A 14,316-nucleotide genomic window follows, 5' to 3' on the forward strand; every position below is an offset into this window, starting at 1 on the left:
CATTACCATCTGTCCAAATCAAATGTGAACCTGCATGGGCCAAGCAGCTGTGATGGTGGCCGTGGCTACTGGCTTCACAATTTACTAAGAAACTTATTCCAGTTGCAGCTTTTACCGCAATTACACAATGTAATAAAATATTTTGTAAGCTGATAAAATATAAATATAATAAAGAGTTGTGACTTCTATGAAAACTAAGCAAATACTCTGAAAACACTTCAAAAAGAAAAATTGCTTAAAAAATTACTGCTGAATTAGATGTGAGATCATTGTAAAAGACTGTAGGAGAACAATCTGAGAAATCTCAAGTAGTCTTTAAATTTTTATTCTACTTTAAAGTATCAAAACTGATCACCATAGAAATAAATTATGGATGTGCTTGTATAGATTCTAACTGGTGGATTCTTACTCAAAAGAAAGACTTGGTTTGACATTACAAGATTGGTGAATGGATGTGCATGTAAAAATTTAGGGTATGATAAAACATTCAAGAACAAACTCTGGCCTGGTGGCTCAGTGAACAGAGCATCATCCCAACACACTGATGTTATGGGTCTGATCCAGTCAGGGCACATAAGAGAAGCAACCAATGAGTGCATAACTAAGTGGAACAATGAGTTGATGCTTCTCTTTCTCTCAAATAAGTGGAAAAGTAAAATAAATAAACACATTCAAGAGCATGAATAATTTGTTTTATAACTCTTCACTTTTAACTGACTTTATAAGCTAATCAACAACCACTAGCCAAGTATACATTCAGTGTTATTACGTCTTTTTTCAGATTTATGGGGTGAGGCATTTCATGGGAGACCTTGTGCAGGAGGAGCTGACATACCGTGTGGTCTCTACACTTCCTACTTCCATCATGTGAGGTAGAATGGTAGAAACCTTCCCCACAGTAACTCAATGGTCAGAAAGCTTTGGAGGCACATGGTAGTACCTCCAGGGGCCATCTAATTCTCCAGCATACAGAATCTCAAGCCTTATGGAACCAGAAATAGGTATAAACATGAGTGAGAGCTGCCCCACAAGGCAAAGCAAAGCTAATACTTGTGTTTGCTGAGGATTTAAGGAGAGGGTTCTGGCATTTTACTTTGATGATGTATTTTATTTTTGAGAGAGAGAGATGGGGGGGGGGAGAAAGATGAGAAGCATCAACTTGTAGTTGCGGCACTTTAGTTGTTCATTGAATGCTCTTCTCATTCATGTCCTGACGGGGGGCTACGGCCAAGCCAGAGACCTCTTGCTGAAGCCACTGACCTTGGCCTTCAAACCAGTGACCATAAGATCTTGTCAACGATTCCACGCTCAAGCTGTCAAGACTGCACTCAAGTTGGATGAATCCTCAGCTCACACTGGTGACCCTCAGGGTTTCAAACTTAGTGTCCCAGGTCAATGCTCTATCCACTGCTCCACCACCAGTCATGCTGATGCTGTGGGTCTTAATCTGAATCTATAACCTCAGCTGCAGCATTTGTCAGGGGAGATTTCCCTTGTATTACAGAAATATAATAAATGAGGTAGATCAAAAGGGAGAAGTCAGTGGTACTTCTACATGGTTTAAAAACTAGAATAAAGATTAAATAAGCAGATTGTGCATGTCATATATAATTACCAATCTAACATAGTGCCATTTTTAGAACTGTACGTCAGCCAAAATGATATTGGTATAGAATATATACAGCCCTGATGACTAATTCCACCATTCCCTTTGGAATCTGTAAAGTCATTACAATAAAAGTGGGCAATGGTTGGGACTGATTTCAGATATATCACCTTCAACTCTGAATTTCCCTAGATGTTCTCTCTCTTGTTGTGTGCAAATATGGAAAACATCAGATACACTGAAGCTGAAATAGGGGTGGAGCAGTTGGAGGGGAGAATTCCTGCCTCAGCAATTTCCACAAAGAAATAGCAATATCAAAATAAGGGCCATCTTTCAGTCACCTAGGAGAAGTTCATCAATGATGAACAGTCCTGGTGTTTTCCTTTTTTCTTTAACACAGAGTGACAATTTATTTAAATTAAAAAATAAATAAATAAATAACCACCCACATCTGTTGAAAACTCACCACAGAGGTATCCACACAAAAATAATGATACTTTATTTTAAATCAGAAGTATTTTGAGCCAGGTCTGAAAGACGGAAATATTTCACTAATTACTATGCAGTAGTTATAGCTTTGTTTTCCTCCATTCTTCAGGGGACATGTTTCCTTCGGAAGCGTAGTTGCTTAAAGAAACATTTATTTTTATTGTTTTATGGGATAGAAGATGAAGTACCCAACCAGCTACTGTTAATTCAGTACAATCACCTGCCAGAGAATTTTACTTAACATATACCTTTGCCCTAAGCTGTCAGCCTTAGGGTCTACCATAGTTTTCTGTGTAAACTTGAAAGAAAATAGTCTGTTAGACTACCACAAATTTAAAAAGATACTGATACACTTCTTTTCAATCAATAGTTTTCACACAAACTTATTGCTCTTTCTTTCCCTTCAAGAATGTCACAAAATCAAGAAACAATTATTAAAGCCAAAACACACTTCATGTATATTCTTGAAGGAATATGCCTTTTTAAAACTGACATATGTTCATTGCTAAAAGTAATACATGTTCACTGTGGAGCATCTGGCACAGAAAAGAAAAGTATAAGGAAGAAAATTAAACCATAATCTCACCAACCAGAGATAGCACTATAAACATTTGAGTAAACTGCCTTCTGATGAAAGAATATAATTCCTAAAAATCTTAAAATTATTTTCTATTCCTTAGTAAAAACTTACAGTCCTCAAAAAAAAAAATCTTTGTTACAAGTATTCTTCCGGGACTTAACATTTATTGTAATCTTTGGAAAAAATTTGATAGCAAACTTGATGTGATAGTTGAAAATTTTTGCCATAGTGAAAATTAAGTAACAGGTCCTAAAGTATAACAAATGTTGACTGATGAACACACTTGAACAGAACCCTGTGAAAAAGGACACTTTTAAAAACTCAGGTTGGTAGGCAGGGTGGTGGAGGTGTTAGGTAGGACCAGAGAGAGAATGGACAGTTGTTACAATTGGGTACAGGTTTATAAGATAAAGGGGTTTGGAGATGGATGGTGGTGGTGATGGTTGTACAACATTATGAATGTGTTTGGTACCACTAAACTGTACACTTAAAAATGGTTAAGGTGGTAAGTTGTATGCTATGCATATTTTGCCACAATAAAAAAATGAGGAAAACAAAAAATAAAAATTAAATAAATAAAAATCAGGTTGGTTATTTTAAGAATGACGATGTTAGACTGAACTCTGAGATAATTCTAGGTGGCACTTACATGAAATATATGATTTATTTGATTTATATATTTTAAATACATCCTAAGGTGGAACAGTATCAGAATATTCAACCAAATGTGGGCCATCTGTGGGGGCACGGAAAACTCTTCCAAAAGCTTCTGTGAGCCTCCCAGTATTTGATAAAAGAGAGGATTCACCTCACTTGATTTTGCCCACATTTGGAGATTCCGAGGCTGTGCTAGTTATCATGTCTCCACATGCTCTATGTTAAATGTGTGTGTTACCTTGGACCTTTTAGAGAAGAACCTCTTGAAAGTCAGTGTTACAATTTTAAAGTGTACCTAAGAGCAATAAAGACTACCCCTGGTAAGCAGAACTTGAATTTTTAGATTCTCTTAAAGTCATATTTAAAGTCTTCTTTGGTATACTCAGATGTCTTCATACAAATCTTTTCAGACTGTTGGAAGCCTACAGTGGAAACAATTAATTGGAGTCAACATTCTGAGATCTTACAAGTATATTTTTGATAACCAACTCCTGTTTGCCTGCATATATGTATTCAATGGCATTTCATAAAGTGTAGTAGTAGAAAAATATGAGAAGCAAGGTGGAGCTACCACATTAATAACAGATTTGAACAATGAGCCATGCGATTCAGAATCCAAGATCTATACCACCTTCAAGGAGATGTATACCGTCACTAGAAACAACCGCCCACATAGTGGGAAGGGCAAGTGAAATACAAGGACCTGAAAAGCACAGCAGTGACACCCGTCCGGTGTACAGCACTTACTTGAGGGCCGTTCTGTAGTGGTAGATCGCTTCCCTGTTCCGACCTTGGTCCTTCAGGAAATTGGCGTAGTTGTAGTGAACCTTGGCATTGTGGGGCAGAGTTTGAACTCCAGACCTAAAATTAAAAAAAATAAAATAAAAAAGATCTCTGTCACATACACACACACGAGAGAGAGAGAGAGACAGACAGACAGACAGAGAGAGAAAGGACAACGAAGAGTACTGCTTGGGAATGTCGACAGTTGCCTTCATATTTTATTATATTTTACTCACAGTTTCATGACCCTGAATTAAGAATATGAGTTACTAAACAGGCTTTGGTGTAAAACAGTGAATTCAGTGCATGGTTGTGCACAATTAACAACGTGCTAACTGCACGTGAAACAGAGGGACCAGGGTGTGGAGACATGTCTCTCTGGAGAACAATCTTACTTGCTCAGGTTAATGCAGTCTGTGCCTTCCTTGTTTCCTTTATCCATGTATAGCCTTCCTTTTTTTAAAATGAGATTATCTACAAAAATTAATCACAATAGGAGGGAGACTATAGACTGTCCTCTCATTTCTCATGGACTAAGCCTGAACTACCTTTTTAAATAAATACAGATATAATTAATTATTGTCTAGGTTACACATAGAGAAATGAGGTTTTGCTCAGAAAGGTTAAAAACCTTGCTCATATGGCCCCTTGTATTCTGCTTGGGATGCTGTAATGAGATACCAGGGGAACCCCTACAGCAGGGGTCCCCAAACTTTTTACACAGGGGGCCAGTTCACTATCCCTCAGACCGTTGGAGGGCCGGACTATAAAAAAAAAACTATGAACAAATCCCTATGCACACTGCACATATCTTATTTTAAAGTAAAAAAAAAAAAAAAAAAACAAAAAACAAAAAAAACCCCAAAAAAAACGGGAACAAATACAATATTTAAAATAAAGAACAAGTAAATTTAAATCAACAAACTGACCAGTATTTCAATGGGAGCTACGCTCCTCTCGCTGACCACCAATGAAAGAGGTGCCCCTTCCGGAAGTGCGGAGGGAGCTGGATAAATGGCCTCAGCGGGCCGGGCCGTAGTTTGGAGACCCCTGCCCTACAGGATAAGAGCAGAGCTTTGAAGATGATCCTCAGAGCGGGAGGGAGTGGGAGGGAGCGGGAGAGGGCCAGTTCGCCACTGGTACTGCTACTGCGTCACAAAGTGAACCTGCACAAGACCATGCGGTGGCACATATGACATTCTGACCCAAGCAGCTCTCGCCTGCAAGGAGGTAATGGCAGGGGGAATGACGCAAGACAATGGGTTTGAGGGCTGTGTGGAGAAACAACTCCTGAACTTACATGATTTCAGTGTGTGATAAGGTGTAAAAGAAACTGCAAAACTGTTGATACTGCTATTTCAAAAAGAAGAGCCAGGTCCCCCCTACCCTTCACTTATGAGGAGAAAAAGAAAAAACCCAAGAGAAGGAGATTCAAGGGGCAAAAGTTAGTAATTATAGTTTAACTATAGTTCTCTGGAAGGACTGAGGCCAGTTGCTAGACAGCAAAGAAGGTAGAACTTATCTGAAAGCTTCCTCTTCCCCTTCCTTAAGAGCCTTTAGGAGACAGTGTTTATGTATCTTAATTAAAAATTCCTACACTGATCCTAACTCTTCCTCCCCCCCTGGAGTCCTGAGAGTGACGTATACTCCTACAAAGGGATCACGAGCCCACTCCCCTTGCTTGAAAAACCTGCATTCTGTAACATTTTATATGCTTTCTAATAATCATCTCTTTTGAAATCCTTTATATGTATAAAACTTGTAAACTAAGCAAGCGGGGACTATAAGCTAGCCCCAACATTTTTAGCAAAGGTAATTTCATTTAGTTTCTCTCCTTATCTTATGTGTGTGGACTGATTTCCTGAACTATGACTGGAGTGAGCACTGGCTCCTTTGTTGGATGGACTTATGGAGTTTGGACAACGTGAAATACCCTGATGGAGGTGGGGGGTGGCTTTGCTGAAGGCCCTTCCTCTACCCCCGGGAAGCTTTTCCCATGGTTAGAAAGAAGACAGAGGACATTTTGCACTTTTGGCAAAGTGCTCAGAGACTGGTGAAATGTACCTTTGTAATTGTTGAAATTGTATGATTTGTCATGCATTTGTAATCTGTGTAATGTGCCTAATTTCCTTGCACAGGGATGCTGGTGGTGTAGATTGTGGGTAGTAAATGAGCATAGGGGTGGATTGTTGAGCAGATAAAATATATTATGCTCACTTTGTTAAAGATGGCACTGCCCACGTGGAAGCCCATCGCCCAGGTGATATTAATGTGTGTTGGGGGCAGTCTATGGGCAGGCAGGATCTTTGTAGCCTGGGGCTTCGTTTTGGGACTAAGCCTTTCTCACCCTTTTTGATGTGGGGTGGTACTATCCCATCATGCCTCAGATAAGTGACTTTGTATCAGAGACTTCCTTGTTTTTCTATTGGATTAAAGGTTCTGGTTTCTACACTATAAAGTGGGGCAGACCGGGAGCTTGCTCTCTCTCTGTCCCTAAGATTAGCATTAGAGGAAAGAGCAGAGAGGAGAGCAGAGAAAAGCCATGTGGAGGAGGCCAGGAGAAGCAGCCAAGATGGTGGAATGTTGAGGGAGAAGCCAGTCTGTGCAGAGTTTGTGCAGAGAGAAGGAGATGGAAAACAGAGGTGAATGAGACTGATGAGCTAGAAACTTCTGATCCTGGGAAAACTCGGATAAGTCAGTAGCTTTGTGAGCACTAAATGAGTGGGTTTTGGAGCCCAGTGTGTGTTTTTACTTGCCCACTGGGTAGGATAAAGATGATGGCCCACCAGTCCTTGGCTCCGTTGTTTCATTACTGACTGTCTGAATCAAATGCGAACATGCATTGGCCAGGAGACTGTGATGGTGGCCGTGACTACTGGCTATACAGTGTGAAAGCCCTCCTCCAACACATATTAACATAATCACACCATCCCAGGCAAGCACCTGGGTGACAGGCTTCCACGTGGCCAGTGCCATCTTTAACAAAGTGAGCATAATATATTTTATCTGCCCAACATAAGCTTATTAGGGAAATTTCATACAAAGTGTTAAAACTTGTTGAGGGAATATGTTAGGGCACTATAACCTCTGTTGGACTTTTGTCACAATAGCCCCTATGACCAGCAAAGATCGCCTCTCTTACAGTCCACTGGTCAGATGCCTGAAGAACCTTCCAGGGAGAGAAGTTCCAGGGAGTGTGGGAAGCTAGAGACCAAGCCAAGAGCAACAGATCATCAAAAAGCAGCTGACTCCAACCTTATTTATGGCTGCTTCTATTGCAGGAATCAAAGGAGGACAAAAACGGCCAGACAACTTGATGAAGGAAGTAGGATTTATTCAGCTGGTGGAGCAGCGTGTCCCCAACAGAGGCAACCAAAACACATGCTTCCCGAAGCTAGATTTCTTACATCTTATATACCTTTAGAGCTTTAGCTTTCACTTGACAAATGCCTGATTTCTATGACTTATTTGTTTGCAGGTGTTGGGCAGATAAAATGTATTATGCTCACTTTGTCAAAGATTACGCTGCCCATGGGGAGGCCGTTGCCCAGGTGATATTAATGTGTGTTGAGAATTGTTGTAGCCTGAGGCTTGGTTTTGGGATTAAGCCTGTCCCACCCTTTTTGGTGTGGGGTGGTACAATCCTATCATGCCTCAGAGAAGTGACTCTGTATTAGAGACTTCCCTATTATGTATATTGAATTAAGGGTTTGGATTTCTACACTATAAAATGGGAACGGAGCGGGAGTTTGGGGCTCTTGGTTCCTGAGGTTAGCATTAGAGAGCAGAGAGAATAGAGCCAGCAGCGGGAGGAGGCCACGTGGAGAAGGCCAGGAAAAGCAGCCAAGATGGCGGAGTGCTGAGTGAGATGCCAGTTTGTACAGAGTTTGTATCTGGGATAAGGAAGGAGATGGGGAACTGAGGAGAATAAGGCTAGTGAGCTAGAAACCTTTGATTCTAGGAAACTCGGATAAGTCAGTAGCTTTGTGAGCACTGAATGTGACTGGGTTTTGGAGCCCAGTGTGTATTTTTACTTGCCCGCCGGGTGCAAGCTAGATTAAAGACTATGGCCCACCAGTTTTTGGCTCCATGGTTTCTTTACCGACTGTCCGAACCTGCATGGGCCAGGCGGTGGCTGTGATAGTGGCCCTGGCCTTGGCTTCTGGCCTTACAGCAGGCCTACTTGACTTTCCTGTCTTAGGGAGGGAAAGGGGAGAGGTAGCCGGAGGGTCTGTCCTTGATAATCCTACCACTCATTCTTCTTACTGGAGCTGCAGTTCATTTCAAGCAACTGAAAACCAGCAAGGTCCACACCATGGTTTGTTATTTTTCAAACAGTTCTGTCTTCCCTTGTTCCCTCAGTCAAGAACACTGAGATCACAGGCTAGAGTGTAAGACCCCAGACATTGCAGGCCCCTCTTTCCTCTGCATTCTTCTGGTTTCTTCTCCTCTTTCACTTCAGAGATTTCAAAAGTACTGCGGGTAGTTAGGATTTGGGGGGAGGGGGGGGAGCAGGGTGAGGCTGAAAGCAGACGGACCCTAAATTTGCATCAGGAGCAGTTAAGAGTCCTGATCCTCTTCCCTATCCTATTGTAATGCCAGCAGCCAGGGCCACCATCAAAGCAGCCTGGCCACTGCAGGTTCGCATTGGATTCAGACAGTCGGTAAAGAAACAATGGAGCCAAAAACTGGTGGGCCATTTTCTTTAATTCTAGCTTGCACCCGGCAGGCAAGTAAAAACACACACTGGGCTCCAAAACCCACTCACATTCAGTGCTCACAAAGCCACTGACTCATCCGAGTTTCCTAGAATCAAAGGTTTCTAGCTCACCAGCCTTATTCTCCTCAGTTCCCCATCTCCTTCCTTATCCCAGCTACAAACTCGACACAAACTGGCATCTCACTCAGCACTCCGCCATCTTGGCTGCTTCTCCTGGCCACATGGCCTCTTTCTGCTCTCTGCTCTGCTCCCTCTGCTCTCTCATGCTAATCATCCCAGGAACCAAGAGCACAAACTCTGTTCTGCCCCCATTTTATATTGTAGCTTCACAACCTCTAATCCAATATACAAAATAGGGAAGTCTCTAATACAAAGTCACTTCTCTGAGGCATGATAGGATTGTACCGCCCTACATCAAAAAGGGTGGGAAAGGCTTAATCCCAAAACCAAGCCCCAGGCTACAATGATCTTGCCTGCCCCCAACACACATTAATATCACCTGGGCAACGGCCTCTTTAACAAAGTGAGCATAATACATTTTATCTGCCCAACACCTATCCAGTGACTTTTTCAACTGTTCTTTCCCTATCCTAGCAGAAGGCAGGAGTTTACCTCTAGAAAAGCTGAACCAGAGAGGTTTGCACTCAGGAACAATGGGTACAGCTGAAGCTGAGGAGAGCACTGCACCTCAAAGGCAGATGAAGTGAAAATCTGGATTCTGAACTTCAGGGTTCCCCCATTTTGTTCCCCAGGTAAAGCTCTTTAAACGTTAGCAGCTGGGACTGGACCTTTCCTCTCAGTGGAAAGATGTACGAAGGCTGACATTTGGGTGCTCCACGGAAACCAGTTTCCTTTAATACCCCGATGGTGATCCGCCAGCTGACACACAGAGCTAGGATTTAAATATAATATTTAAAATGGACATCACCCAAAGTGAAATTAGTCACAGAGGCAGGAACTGGGTCTGTGTGATAGTAATGGCTTAAAAAATCCAAGTTTTTTCCCAGGAAAATTTCTGAGATATATAGATATTATCCAGACCTAAAATATACATGGCAACAGGTCAGTTTTAAAGATAACTTTGGCTTCAGCATGAAGATAACTGGCCTATTTATTGAGATTGATCTTTCCCTCTGTGTGATTATCTGGTTGATCTAATTTACGTTTCAGGGAGGAATGGACAATTGCCAAGGTCAGGGCAGTGTCCAGTGCCGGCAGGAGGAAGTAATAATATTCCTAACAGGCAAGCAGATGTGGGTGGAGTCACTGAAAGCCTGAGGACATGCTGCTTCTCCTATTGTTGTTTTTGACCTTTATGTTCTCTCTGTGGGTTTTTTTTTCTGCTGTGTTTTTCCAGCCTCTTATTTTACAATGAACATTTTATTAAAAAAAAAAAAAGGCAAATAAATAGCTGGCCAAAGGCAAAACTTTCCATGTTGTTCTAACTGGCCAGGTTGCTCTTCCCCCAGAGCCAGAATTCTCAGCTCTGTTCTGGGTGCTATGATGTAGTACTCACAGCTGTTTTATTAGAAGCATGCAGCTTTACCCATGTTTACTCCACTCAGAAATGATATGGCTGGATTCCAAACCTTATTAATAATTACAACAATGATTATAAAAAAAATCTCCTTTTCAACTCAGGATCTTAATTCATGCACTCTGTAATTCTCCCTCCCACCCCTGCACACTTGAAAAATAAAAAAAAAGAAAGCCACTTCTGTAGGTATATCTCAAAGTTTGCAGAACATCAATCTGTTTTGTTGGCACCACTGGACAATAGGTAAGGAGAACCATCCCCAAGTTCCTGATTAGATAACAAACATTTTTTTAAAAACATCAGTGGTGTTCAGCCAAAGGTTGACAGGAAAGATAAGTAAGAAGAAATATTAATTCTCCTCGACTCTGACCCTGCTATAACCTGAGGCTTCACAATGTCACACTTAGGATGGCAGTAATGCTTACTGCGAATCAAGCACTGGGTTAAGCACCCACCTCCATGGATTATCTCTGTAAAACTGGTAGCCACGGCCACCATCACAGCCGACTGGCCCATGCAGGTTCACATTAGATTCGGACAGACAGTAATGAAACAACGGAGCCAAGAACTGGTGGGCCATCATCTTTAATCCTAGCTTGCACTCGGCAGGCAAGAAATGCACATAGTGGGCTCCAAAACCCACTCATTCAGTGCTCACAAAGCTACTGACTTATCTGAGTTTCCTATAATCAAAGGTTTCTAGCTCACTAGCCTTATTCACCTCTGTTCCCCATCTCCTTCTCTCTGCACAAACTGTTTTCTCCTTCAGCACTCCACCATCGTGGCTGCTTCTCCTCTCCTCCAGGTGGCCTTTATCTGCTCTCTGCTCTCTAATGCTAATCTCAGGAACCGAGAGAGAGCCAGCTCCGGGTCTGCCCTACTTTATACTGTAGAAATCAAAACCTTTAATCCAATATACAAACAAGGAAGTCTCTGATACAAAGTCACTATTCTGAGACATAATGGGATTCCTCATGAGAGAGTACTACTTTAGGGTGGGAAAGGCTTAGTCTTAAAACTAAGCCTTAGATTATAACAACTTTGCCAGTTTATAGCCTGTCTCCCACACCAAAAGCGAGCAAACATATGTCATATTTAAAAACTTATTTGACCAACAATCTCATTTTATCATTCAGTAACCTATCAGATGTGTAGTATGAATGTACTGCATCTCCCATGTAAAGCCAGTAGCCATGGACACCATCACAGCCGTCTGGCCCATGCAGGATTGCATTTGATTTGGACAGACGGTAATGAAACAACAGAGCCAAGAACTTGTGGGCCATTATCTTTATCCTACCTTGCACCTGGCAGGCAAGAAATACACACAGTGGGAAAATACTTCCCTTTCCATTCAGGGCTCCCAAAGCCACTGATTTATCCAAGTTTCCTAGAATCAAAGCTTTCTACCTCACCAGCCTTATTCACCTCTGTTCCCCATCTCCTTCTCTCTGCACAAACTGGCTTCTCCTTCAGCACTCTGCCATCGTGGCTGCTTCTCCTCTCCTCCACGTGGACTTTCTCTGCTCTTCTTTCTCTGCTCTCTCCTCTAATGCTAATCTCAGGAACCGAGAGAGAGAGCAAGCTCCCGGTCTGCCCCATTTTATAAGTGTAGAAATCAAAACCTTTAATCCAATATACAAACAAGGAAGTCTCTGATACAAAGTCACTTGGGGTTGGAAAGGCTTAATCTTAAAACTAAGCCTTAGGGTATAACAACTCTGCCTGCTTACAGCCTGTCCCCCACACCCAATGCAAACTATAAGTGAGCAAACCTATATATCATATTTAGAAACTTATTTGACCAACATCCCATATTATAGATGAGCAAGTTCAAGCTCAGAGAGATTAAAGCTTTTTCTAAGGTCATAGACCTAGTAAGTAGTTGAGCAGAGATTTCAACTAAGGCCAATATATGGTTAGAATAGTTCCTAAAGTTGATCAATATTTGATGCTCAATGAAAATGGTACCAGAAGATACTAGTAACCTTAGAATTTCACCATCACATCTAGCCTGTGATGGTGCAGTGGATACAGTGCCAACCTGGAACACTGAGGTCACTGGTTTGAAACCCTGGGCTTAGAGCAATGAACAACTAATGTGAAGCAACTCTGATTTGATACTTTCGTTCTCCAATCTCCTCTACCTCTCTCTCTTCTTTTCCTCTTTAAAATCAATAAACATCTTTTTTAAAAAAAGGTTCACTACCACAACATTTTATTGGTAAGCAAATTATGGCCCTGTGGGCCACAGATGTATCAACATGTTTACCTAATGTCCTTCTTATCTCTTTCAGGAGACAACAGTAGCAAAGTGGAGTAGTTACAAAAGAGAATACATGGGCCACAAAGCCTAAAATATTTACTATCTGGCCCTTTGCAAAAGAATTTTCCAATTCCTGGTTTATCCTATCCATCCTGGAAAGTATGCTGATCTCTCTGGCTCACTAATTCAGAGGGGAAGAAAGAGAAATGTGTTTCCTACAGAGGGGAGGATGATCTAGATTCTAGACCATAAATTCTTTCTTTTTTTTTCCTTAGTGAGAGAGAGAGACAGATAGACAGGAAGAGGAGACAGATGAGAAGCATCAATTCTTTGCTGCAGCACCTTAGTTGTTCATTGATTGCTTTCTCATATGTGTCTTGACTGGGATGGGGGGGTGTTAGGGCTCCGGCAGAGCAAGTGACCCCTTGCTTAAGCCAGTGACCTTGAACTTAAGTTACTTAAGCCAGCGACCTCGGGCTTCAAGTCAGCAACCTTTGGGTTCAAGCCAGTGACCACGGGGTTGTGTCTATGATCCCACGCTCAAGCTAGTGACCCTATACTCAGGCTGGTGAGTGCACACTTAAGTCAGATGAGGCCACACTCAAGCTGGCAACTTCGAGGTTTCGAACCTGGGTCCTCAGCATCCCAGGCCGACATTCTAACCACTGTACCACTGCCTGTTCAGGCTAGACCATAAATTCTTTTTTTTTTTTCATTTTTCTGAAGCTGGAAACAGGGAGAGACAGTCAGACAGACTCCCGCATGCGCCCGACCAGGATCCACCTGGCACGCCCACCAGGGGCAGTGCTCTGCCCCCCAGGGGGCGATGCTCTGCCCATCCTGGGTGTCGCCATATTGCGACCAGAGCCACTCTAGCGCCTGAGGCAGAGGCCACAGAGCCATGCCCAGCGCCCGGGCCATCTTTGCTCCAATGGAGCCTTGGCTACGGGAGGGGAAGAGAGAGACAGAGAGGAAAGTGCAGCGGAGGGGTGGAGAAGCAAATGGGTGCTTCTCCTATGTGCCCTGGCCGGGAATCAAACCCCGGTCCTTCGCACGCTAGGCCGACGCTCTACCGCTGAGCCAACCGGCCAGGGCCTAGACCATAAATTCTTAAGTGATGGCTTGTGGATCATTTAAACCAGGGGTAGTCAACCTTTTTATACTTACCACCCACTTTTGCGTGTAAAATTTTTGTTGTTTTTTTACAGAGACAGAGACAGAGAGATAGGGACAGAGAGACAGGAATGGAGAGATAAGAAGCATCAATCATTAGATTTTTGTTATGCATTACAACACCTTAGTTCATTGATTGCTTTTTCATATGAGCCTTGACCACAGGCCTTCAGCAGACTGAGTAACCCCTTGCTCGAGCCAGCAACCTTGGGTCCAAGCTGGTGAGCTTTTGCTCAAACCAGATGAGCCCACGCTCAAGCTGGTGACCTCGGGGTCTCAAACCTGGGTCCTCTGCATCCCAGTCCGATGCTCCATCCACTGCACCACCGCCTGGTCAGGCTGTGTGTAAAGTTTTGTTGTCAATAGAAGTACAAAGCCACGAGGCAACCCTATATCTGTCACTCCTAAAACTACAACACACAGTGGGATCTTTTCTATGAGAGAAGGTCTCAGTTAGGAAGGACAGAACTTGACTGAAATTTGGGTTTTCTGACCCCATATAATT

The 14,316-nt window shown here is 42.5% G+C and overlaps 1 protein-coding gene across 2 annotated transcripts in view; it reads right to left on the minus strand.

The window, feature by feature from the left end:
• TMTC1 (transmembrane O-mannosyltransferase targeting cadherins 1) overlaps nt 1-14,316 on the minus strand; it is a 297,501-nt gene that overhangs the window by 77,857 nt on the left and 205,328 nt on the right. For both annotated transcript variants that reach the window (XM_066258034.1, XM_066258033.1), the window contains one exon: nt 4,080-4,193. In XM_066258034.1, the coding sequence (XP_066114131.1) occupies nt 4,080-4,193 (114 nt within the window). The remainder of the gene's footprint in view (nt 1-4,079; nt 4,194-14,316) is intronic.

This window comes from Saccopteryx bilineata, chromosome 2 (genome assembly GCF_036850765.1).
Source record: "Saccopteryx bilineata isolate mSacBil1 chromosome 2, mSacBil1_pri_phased_curated, whole genome shotgun sequence".
NCBI classification, from domain to species: Eukaryota; Metazoa; Chordata; class Mammalia; order Chiroptera; family Emballonuridae; genus Saccopteryx; species Saccopteryx bilineata.